This window comes from Diplotaxodon limnothrissa, linkage group LG22 (genome assembly GCF_057381915.1).
Source record: "Diplotaxodon limnothrissa isolate DT_005_m linkage group LG22, D_limnothrissa_male_GT1.1, whole genome shotgun sequence".
NCBI classification, from domain to species: Eukaryota; Metazoa; Chordata; class Actinopteri; order Cichliformes; family Cichlidae; genus Diplotaxodon; species Diplotaxodon limnothrissa.
The window spans coordinates 11,855,890-11,866,583 of record NC_140616.1 but is presented as its reverse complement, the minus strand read 5'-3'; the positions used below and the strand labels follow the sequence as shown (position 1 = coordinate 11,866,583).

The window sequence follows — 10,694 nt, the reverse complement described above, 5'->3', positions numbered from 1 at the left end:
ATTATGTAATCAGTGAGTGCCGGCTGATCAGAGGAGGTGGGCGGACCCCGAAGAACTCGAGCGGTAGTTTGGGATGTGTGAAACAGTGAAAATCCTCTCCCGATTAGTGAATTAATAATCAAAGCTGAATTTGGGTTTTAAACACAAAATATTCATTAGCTTTAGGAAATTCAGCTTCGCCCCAAATTATTTCCCTTTAATATGTTACATTTATTACAGAAGTGTGTCTGTTTTGGACCCCATGTGTGCCATCACCTCCCCCGCCGTCCTTCGGGCCGGCCGGCTCTGCGTTTGCACACGGTGCAAAGCGTTAGTCACAAGATTGCATCAAAGTCTTTGCGCCTTGCACCCCAATTCGTTAGAGAAGACATCCAGCGGCCGCTGAAAGACGTCTCAAGAAGGCACAACTCAAGATCAGAGAAGAAAACAAAGATTTTAAGTGAGATAACTGAACATTAATTTATATATATATATTATAATTATTGTTTTTACTTTTTTATGTTTGTTTAAATACGTTTTTTTTTGTTTTTAGTCTGAGTATTTTTCCGACTGTCTGAGAAGACAGCAGTCATGTTTAAAAGCAAGGATCCAGAGAATTTTCACCTGGTGTCAGAAGAGAAGAAGAGATACAGCACACCGGAAAGGTAAACGATTAAAGTTTGTCTTAATAGTGTTTCAGATTAGAGTAGAGGAACATGTGATTCCCTGTTTCCAACAATAAACAGGTGAATAAAAACAAGCTTAAAAATATTCATTGTGCTTGAAGGTTTGGTGTTAAATTGTATTTTAAATCAAAAGAAACAGAAAAGGGTAGTTTCAAAGTTTTACAAAGTGCTTTGGGGGAGTGTCTGCTCACGTTCCTCTGTGACCTACTGGTTTTCCACACGGGACTGGACTGGTCTGGGGGTCTGATGAGATTAGCTGTGTGCAAATGTGTGTCTGACTCGGATCATTTAGCCGGCTCTACTTCTGCTTAATAGGGAAGTGTGCACAGAGTGCAGCAGCAGCGCATAGACCCACTTTTAAACACTCGTTAATCAGCGATTGTTTGTTTGGTGTCCTCTGATGTTAATATTGTTATTGGCCCTATTATTTATTAGGTTACAAGACCAAGTCAGTTTTAGTCGGGGGGTTACAATGAGGTGTAACAATAGTCGTGCCAAAAAGTGATTTCCGGTGTTCCAGATTAACTGCTTTTATGCTAATTGGTTAGATTTGTTTACAGATTGATCATTTTCATCGAGTGGTCTTCTCTGCCAGTGTGTCATGCGGATTAACTAGTTAACCTGGAGCACCGGTATTTGCCAAAAAAAAAAAAGATTAGCGGTATTTAAACCGCTTCCAAGGACTTGGTGATCTATAATCTGTCAAGCACACCTGTCATGGATGATATCAAGTCAGATCTGAGCCAGAAAGAAGTACCGTTATGAAGTAGAATGAGCAAGCAGCTTTTGGTAAAGTGACTTTTACATATCGTTTATTTAATCCAGGTAAAACGCACACTGACATATAACAATGTAACATAACAGCTCTGTAAAGATAGTTTATGCACATTGTTGTCGAATTTGTTATTTATTTGTGGACTGCAGCTTGGTGTGTAGGTACTTGCTCATTAATAAGAAAATAATGACTTCCCAAGCGCTTTCTCCTTCTCATCCCTGTGATGCATTCACATTGCGAGCGATCGTGGCTCAAGAGTTGGGAGTTCGCCTTGTAATCGTTCGCCTTGTAATCGGAAGGTTGCCGGTTCGAGAATTCATAAAAGCGCTATACAAATACAGGCACTATACAAATATAGGCCATTTACCAGGCTGATGTTTTTCCAATTTCATTGTACTACTGTACTATGTATGACTGTGCAATGACAATAAAGAGTTATCTTATCTTATCTTAACCAACACCTTTTATTGCATGTAATGCACAAACACACCAACAGAGGGCAGTAATATCCCTTCAACATACATTGTAAAATTACTATTACAACATAGACTGGTGAAGTTATCACTGATTCTCTGTGGCTGGATTGATGCAGAGCTGACTGTTCATGGCCAGTTAGCAGAAATAACTTGATAGTAATATAATGATTAATAATACGTGATGAATTATTATATTTAAGGTGATGGTTTTGATTACAACCCCCAAAGCTGCAGGGTATAATTTAATATTTCTTTGCTAAAATATCAAAAGCCTTCCATAGATGGGAGCTCATGTTCCTCTAACAGCTGTATATACCTTTCAGCATTGATGGTGCCTTTCCAGGTTACAAATTTCAACTCGTCTGACCACAAAAAAGTGTTTCACTTAACCTCAGTCCATTTTTAATCAGCTTTGGTCCAGAGAAAACAACACTGTTACCGGATCATGTTGTTGTATGGCTCCTTCTTTGCACAACAAGTGTTCCTGAGCCCATGCAGTGATTTCCGCGTTAAAGCCCTGTTTTTGAAGCAATACTGCTCGAGGGCCTAAAAAAATCATACATTTTCACAGATTTTCGGCCTTATCGCTTACACACAGAGGTTTCTCCAGATTCTCTGATATTTTTTATTTTTTTTTAAATGCTACTTACTGTAGATGAGGAGACATTCAAAGTCTTTCTCAGTTAAATCACTTGAAATGTTTTCTGTTATACTATGAATAAACTATGAATTATGAGATTTTTAAATGACTGCACTCTGTTTTTATTTACATTTTTTGCAACTTCCCAACTTTCCTGTCCTCAGCTTTCTGACCTAATTCTACTTTTTATACGAGAAATGTACTAGTACATTACCATACGGCTTGTCAAAGATTTGCTTAATCTCCAGTCCTAAATATACAAAAAGCAGTGAACATTAATGTAGCTGCACAGGTCAGCTGGTCACAGACTGTACACAAAGATGTTCACAGTTCACAAATGAAATTATGCTTGTGTTTTGTTTTTTTTTTGGGGTTTTTTTTTTGAGTACCTCTTTTCCTCCTATTGCGCTGCTTCACCCAATCTTAGGGTTTCTCCACCTGCCAAATCCCAAACATGGTTCCAAAGCTAGAATGTCAAGCATGTGTAGGAGAAAATGGTCATCTTTGTATAGGTTATTGGTGTGACCTTCCACAACAGTCCCAATTTGCCATGATTTTCCCACCTGTTTGTCATAGTCAATGACATCAGTAGTCATGAAATGTTAACGTAGACTTGAATTACTGCACATCAAAGGCTGCGTCCCTCTTAACTCTGATCCACATCAGTTTGCTTATTGAGCAAACAAATGTACACAGGATACCAAAGCCACAGCCCTCCTCACCACACTGAACCACCCAGGAAGTCTCTTTAACACAATCACCCCCACTGCTCCTCTAACCTCATACTTAACGCTGGCTTTCGTCAGGGCTGTGTGCTAAGTCCTGTCCTTTATGCTTTGCTTTTTGTTTTGTACAAACGTGACTGCAATCCAGTGGACCCCACCAACACCCTTATTAAATTTGTAGATGACACTTGTGTTGCTGGATACTTAACTTGACATAGATGAGGTTCAGAAACTGTCTGTGTGGTCCTCTGCAAACAACCTCAAACTCAACACCAGTAAAACCAAAGAGATGATAAAAAGTAAGGCCCAACCCTCCACTAAAGCAACAGATTATGGCTTTAAGTTCCTGAAAACTCATACTGCAGAGGCACTTAGAGGTCTGCCAAGACAGCAGAAATGGTAAAAGAAACAAAAAAAATCCACATAGAGAATACATTTCCTGATAGTTTATGCAGAGCAGTCACATAGAGGAAAAGCTGTTGGTGGCCTTCTACCCCTCAGTCATTGTAAGTGTACTACATCAGTGTGGTACTCTGGAGAATAAACCTTTGCAGATGGTCGTCAACACTGCCCAGGAATCAAGTGACTTCCCACTGCTCTGCTTGAAGGACATCTCCAGCTCTCAGTGTCTCAGGAAGTCAAGGAAAATAATTAAACTTTTCCACCTTGGGTGGCACTTGTTCTACCTCCTACCCTCAGTCAGACACTCTAGGCATAAAAGAGCCTGACAAACATTCTCGAAACAAAGTTTTTGTTCCCCAGTTCAACCAGAACTCTCACCCCTTTTAATAGCTATTCTTTAGTGAAAGGCATCCCTTTAAGTGATTCCCTGACTGTACAAGTATGAATGTCTTCCTTTAAATCAGACTTAGGGTACATCTAGTCCTGACTGTACCTGACTGACCTGCATGCAGTCAACGGGAAAATAGGATTAAAATGTATGCGATTTGTTCATCGAGGTAACTGCATATGTGGATAGGCTAATAGAACTGGATAAAACTGTCAGGTATTACAACCCATGGCTGTCTAAATCTGACAGGAAAAAATGACTTTTGAAATGGATACAAGATAAAGCTACTGAAATGAACACAGAAATTTTGCACTGTATTATACATCAGAAAGTGTGTACGTTAGTGCTAAAAATAACCATGTTGTTGATGTTTTAACTAAAATAATTTCGTTAGGGTAAGAGCACTGAATCGCAGGACTTGGAGGATCACGAGACTGAACATGGTGACATAGCTGTCAAGCGGCTTCAATCAGGGCAAAGTGCTAAAAAGAGTATAGGACCTAAGAGCAAAAATTTGACAGTTAGAGGAAACTCAACGACATTTCAGAGCTCTCAGATGCTACACGAAAGGCAGATCTTGCATTTGCTGTTAATGTGATTAAACTTCGCGTTTCCACCTCAGATTCTGAACTTGACTGTAATATTCAAACATAAAGCAGGCTAGATTTATTTCATTGAACAAGAGAAAATAACGCAAAAGCTGCCAACGACATAATTAAAACACAAGCAGAATAGCAATGTGCCATTGCTATTAGCACATAAAGTTAAAAGTCTTGAAAATTTTCCAAAACATCCACATTTTTCCTCAGAATTGGAGATAATTTATCTGCATTTCAGGAGCAGGACCACACCGCCATACACTCCCTTTCCAGTTCTTTATCTATATATGAATCCCGCTGCACTATAAGCTGTTCTTTCTTGTTTTCATACCCCACCCTCTCTTTTTCTATCCATCTACTACTCATTAGAACGTGGGGATGTGCTCGGCCCAGGAGCCACCATCAGTCCCCTCTGAGGCCTTCCCCAAACCACAGCCTCAATTCATATTCAAGCCATCTGCCATTATCTACAGCAGATGCTGTCAAACCTAAATGAGGATGTGCTAATTAATTGTTTTGGGAAATGTTGGCATTTTCACTATAACTATTTTACATTTTTATTGCCTAATTGTAACTTATCTACCTCTAGAAGTTTTTGTTAATGTTAAGGGTTAAAAATTTTGTCCACAACTCATTGCATTCACTCTGTTTTTGTGTATCCAGTGTGCCAAACCACAACATCTTACAGAAAGATGGCACGGGTAACATTAAGCACTGCCATGACAACAGCCGTGCTCAGGAGGATCGAGAGACGGAGAGGAAAGTTGCCAGGAAGAGGCTCTACCTGGTTTCTGTCATCTGCCTGATTTTCATGATTGGTGAAATCCTCGGTGAGTCACGGTCGTTTTCTGCTTTTATTTTGTGATGATTTTTTTGTTCTCATTTTCTCGGTGCGTATCCCATGATGACAGCTGATATTTGCGTATTGTTTGTAAGTCAACAATACACGCTGCCATTTCTGTTATTTTCTGTAACCTCTGACCATCTCTGTCTTCCTTCACTCCTCGTACTTCTCTTTCCTCTCACTTGTCTGTCCTCAGCCAGCTCTCTCACACCTACTTGTGGCCACCTTACTTATTTTTCTTGAATTATATATACATTCTGTATCCCTACAAGTGTAAATCTGACATTGCTGCACTAATATACCAAGTAGTTAATCCATTTCACTAACTGTCCTGGTTCTGTCCTTCTGCAGGTGGGTATTTCGCAGGCAGCCTTGCGGTGATGACAGACGCTGCCCACCTGCTGGTGGACTTAACCAGCTTCATCATCAGCCTGTTATCCCTTTGGCTCTCCTCCAGACCAGCTACACACAAACTCAGCTACGGCTGGCATCGTGCAGGTACATTCATTACAGGATGCGTCTTCCAGTTAGTATGTAATTTATTTGAGCTTTTCTTTATTTTATTCATTCCTTTGCAACTTAATTTTCACCAACATGGCATGCAAAATAAGTGGATGTCACTGCAAAATAGCAGAGCTTTCAGTGCCATATGCTAGGAGTTACATCCTGCATCCACACATCACAGATATATTTATAAAAGATCACATCATAGTCTCAAACTAAAAGATTTTTTTTAACTTGATAGATTATACTTTGATACCTTTTTATATTGTTTGTTTTACATTTTGTGTTTTTATGTTTATGTAATGTCGTAAACATAAAATCATTAAAAGCCACAAAAGGTTCAGTTTCTTTTAAATTCGTCAGTTCCTGACCAGTTTCAGGAACACAGCTTACACCCAAAAGAATGTTTTGGGGGTAAGCTGTGCCTGTAGCAACTTGTGATTTAGCTGTTTAGTACCATTGATTCCTCCTGCACATTTTCGGCTACGTTTTCTCTGCAGTTTTTAAATTTATCAGGGAGAGAATAACCATCATCATCTCAATATAAAGACTAATAATCATAGCATCGATGTAAGCTGCAAAAGATGCTTTTAATTGTGACTGTTGCAGAAACAATGAAAAATGGTTTAGCAGCATAAACCCAAAATAAATAAATAACAATATAAAAATGTGGAAAAAATATATGAACAATATAGTGCAAAACTGAGTCAGTGGAGTGTATTAAAACCTGCTCTAGTACAGCGGTCTCCAACCTTTTTTGCGCCATGGACCGGTTTTGCCCGACAATATTTTTACGGACCGGCCTTTAAGGTGTCGCGGATAAATACAACAAAATAAAACCAGTACTGGTACCGAAAAAAAGAAGATTTATTCATAACACACGTGAAAAGACCCAGGAAAACCGAGTTAACGATAAAAACGATAACAAAATAACGCTAAAAACCCTGAAAACCATACATTTCACACCTGAGCCTCAACTCTCGCGGCCCGGTACCAAACGTTTCACGGACCGGTACCGGTCCGAGGCCCGGGGGTTGGGGACCGCTGCTCTAGTATACTTAAAAGTGGAGCTGGACCAGTTCCTCAATCAAGAACTCACAAATGCCACCAAATTCCTGGAGGGAGGTTGCTGAAGCTATCGGAATATGGAGGTGAGGGAATATAGAAAGAAGTGGAATAACTTGAGGCACAAATATCTTTACCTCTGGGGAAAAAACAAACTGGCTACAACAAAAAGCGGGGACCCGTGAGGGAAAAGAGTATCTGTATTTTATTTGTTTCTATTTTCCCGTCTAGATCAGGTCTTACTGTGTGTATTTTTATCAAGTCATCTTCTCTAACTGCATATTGAAATTTGAGCAATTTGCTGTTTCTTGTTGTTTCCAGCAGTGTGCATGACTGCAGATCCTGTCTCTCTCCTTGTTTCTTATTAATGCAGAGATCCTGGGTGCGCTGCTGTCTGTTTTCACCATCTGGCTGGTAACAGGAGTGTTGGTTTACCTGGCCGTGGAGCGCCTCATCAGTGATGACTACACCATCGAGGGAGATATCATGCTCATTACCTCCGGTTGTGCTGTGGTGGCCAATATCATGTGAGTAAAGTGAAGGCTTGTTCGTTTTGGAGTTTGTGATTTAATTAAAGCCATTGCAGAAAGGAAGGCAGCACTTTTCTTGAACTCTTGAAGAATGGTCCTTCTCTCAACAGCATGGCGGTCGCCCTTAATCAGTCCGGCCACGGCCACAGTCATGGTGGGCTCAGCTTTCATGGGCATGGTCACAGTCACAAGAAAGGAGGAGACAAGAATCAGATCTCAAACAGCACACACTCGAGTGATGACTGTACGGATGTAGAGCAAAATCATGGTGATCACGGTAAGTAAAATAACGTTTTTTTATGCCATTTTAATATTATAGGTCATTATCCTCATATTAAAATGGAAGAAAAATGCTTTCTGTAATTGATTTTATTGTTATTCTTCTTCTGCCAGGACGGAGAGCTCAGCAGGCCAATGCAAGTGTGCGAGCAGCTTTTGTGCACGTGTTGGGAGATCTTCTCCAGAGCATCAGCGTGCTCGTCAGCGCCATCATCATCTTCTTCAAGGTAAGGCCTCTCTCTTTCTGTTTGCACACACAGTGTGACCCAACAGTTTAAAACAATTTAAAAGTTACTACTGAAGTTGTGGATGTTATTTTGATAATTATTAGTCCGAAATGTTCATACACCCAGTAGCTAGTCGCGTGCAGCGTACAGTGGCTTTGATGTAACAATTCCTGCATTATTTTTAGCTTCCAACGCTCAATATTCTCAGCACTAAAAACACATTCCCCCCTGAGAAATGTCAAGCAGCACAAAGCCGGGGCTGTTTCCAACAGGAAAGATGGTACCATGTTCACTGTTCACGTGCTGTTCAGTCATTTCGTGCCTTTCTGCAGAGTCCTCAGTGAGTCCTCAGTGAGCCCAGTGTGTTGTAGTTCTTTTCCCCAGACTGTCATTACTGCCAAATTAAGGCCTCCTCTTATATAAGATGTAATTAATTACCACTGTCCCGTGTTCTTTAATGAGAAGCAGTTGGGGCCTTTTTTCCTCTGTAACTGGTGCAGATTTTTACACTGAGAAACTGAGCTCTAATAAACAGAACTTTTTCATAAATAGCAGTTGTATAGCAGACGGTGTTTTTCAGCTTGGAAAACTGACAGCACCATTAATGGTGTTACTGTCTGCCTCAATTGGAAAGCACTTTGGGTCAACTCCTGCTGGTTTTAAATGAGCTATGTAAACCGAAGTGAATTCACTAATATAAATGAATTTGTTTAATTAAATATTTCTGCTATAACTCATTTTCTCCGTGCTTCTCTTTCAGCCAGAATATAAGATGGCTGACCCCATCTGCACGTTCGTGTTCTCCATCCTGGTCTTATGTACCACCTTCACCATCCTGAGAGACATCCTTCTTGTCCTGATGGAAGGTGAGGCTAAAATTACTAAATCAACACTGCAGTGCAGTGCTAATGTTTTCATTGGAATCAGAGTCTGATTTGTCTTTTCTATCCATGCCTCAGGTACTCCGTCGGGGGTGAAATACAGTGAGGTGCGAGACGGCTTGTTAGCGGTGAAAGGTGTTACAGCGGTCCACAACCTTCACATCTGGGCCCTCACCGTGAACCAGGCTATGTTATCGGCACATGTAGCCATAGGTAAGAAAGAATTGGGGGGGAATGCTACTTGATGGGTTCTTTATTAATCTGGATGTGATTAATAATATCGTTAGTAATCACATCCATCGTCTATGATGTAGTCTACGGGGAAGACAATGGATGGTATAAGAGGACATACACTATTCTGCCAAGATGGCAACCACTTAGGGTGAGACATATGCACTATTCCACGCTCAGCTTTTTAAGTAATATGGATACACCATCTGGGTACTTGTAGAGGACTTTAAATAGCTGTACTTGATGGTATGAATGTACTTGTGCACTCAAAATAGTAAGTGCAAGACTGGAACAACATAGTCTGGAATAAAAGCAAATTTTAGTTAGATAGGTTGCTACTATGTCTCAGCCTTTTGTTCTTCCTGGTCATCCTTGACCAAAAAATAAAGCTCATAGATGCAATATAAATACAAAAGGTGACTAACATTTGGTTTATCACCAATCCCTTTGTTTTCCTCTCTCCTCCACAGATGAGTCAGTGGATGCTCAGACTGTCCTCAGGGAAATGACACAGGCTTGTTTTGCCTCCTACAAATTCCACTCCGTTACGATTCAGATGGAGAGGCAGGCCGACCTGAAGCCTGGGTGCACACTGTGTGAGGACCCTAAGAAGTAGGAACCCGCCGTAAATCTTCATCTGATCCCAGCGAAACAAAGCCAAGATTTGTCTGCTGTGGCGCATGTGTCGATGGCAGTCGGCGCTGCTGCTGGGGACCTTGAGGGCTTAGTGACAAACTTGCACGACTGTGTCTAGAGTGCCTTTGTATTGACAGACCTAAAGAAATGTTTAAAAGAGCAATGAGGGTGGCTTTTGAATGCAAACGATTTTACGGGAAACACTAATGTCCCCCCTCCTTTGGGAAGTTTTATCCATTCGTAGGTATAGTTTTCATGATCAATTTCTGCTTTTAAAAGTGTTCATTGTGAAACTGAAATCACTGAGGGGTCTATGCAAAACTGCAGTTCAAAAGTCTCGTGTCAGTGATACAGGGTGTTGTGGTTTTGTGTGATTAAGCAATTATTCACTTTATTGACCTCAGACATCTGATACAAACCATCATTTGCACATTCTATCATAGTATGTTTTTCTATACACTGACTGTTATACCAGACTCCTGAGTGTAGTTTCATACATGATGTCAACACTTCTTCAAACTTTGCATAAGTAAGGTGGAAAAACTCAATAAAATATTCATGTTTTTCAAATACTCTGTATTCTGAGTTTTGCTCTGTGTCAGTGGAATAAGAAATGCATCTTGGGGTTGATTTCCACCATAACTAACCCCCACCTTTTTGACCTTGAGCCAATTTGCAGTTTTCAGTAAACCTCGGGGGCTGTTTCGTTGTACCACCAGCCTCTGGCATGCTGCAGACAATCAGATATTAATGGCTTGTGTGAGTTTGACCTTCGTCTATCCACCTGTGTCCTGCAGTGTGAGCTGCAGGTGTCCTGAGCTTCAGTG

General features: G+C 40.6%; 1 protein-coding gene across 1 annotated transcript; it reads left to right on the top strand.

Moving 5' to 3' along the window:
• Nucleotides 1-381: 381 nt before the first annotated feature.
• slc30a8 (solute carrier family 30 member 8) lies at nucleotides 382-9,847 on the top strand. Its single transcript, XM_085346025.1, has 10 exons — nucleotides 382-439; nucleotides 533-644; nucleotides 5,334-5,500; nucleotides 5,866-6,012; nucleotides 7,457-7,610; nucleotides 7,724-7,890; nucleotides 8,007-8,119; nucleotides 8,880-8,985; nucleotides 9,079-9,213; nucleotides 9,702-9,847. The coding sequence occupies exons 2-10, from the start codon at nucleotides 571-573 to the stop codon at nucleotides 9,845-9,847; spliced, it is 1,209 nt and encodes a 402-aa protein (XP_085202151.1). The 5' UTR covers nucleotides 382-439; nucleotides 533-570.
• Nucleotides 9,848-10,694: the final 847 nt, after the last annotated feature.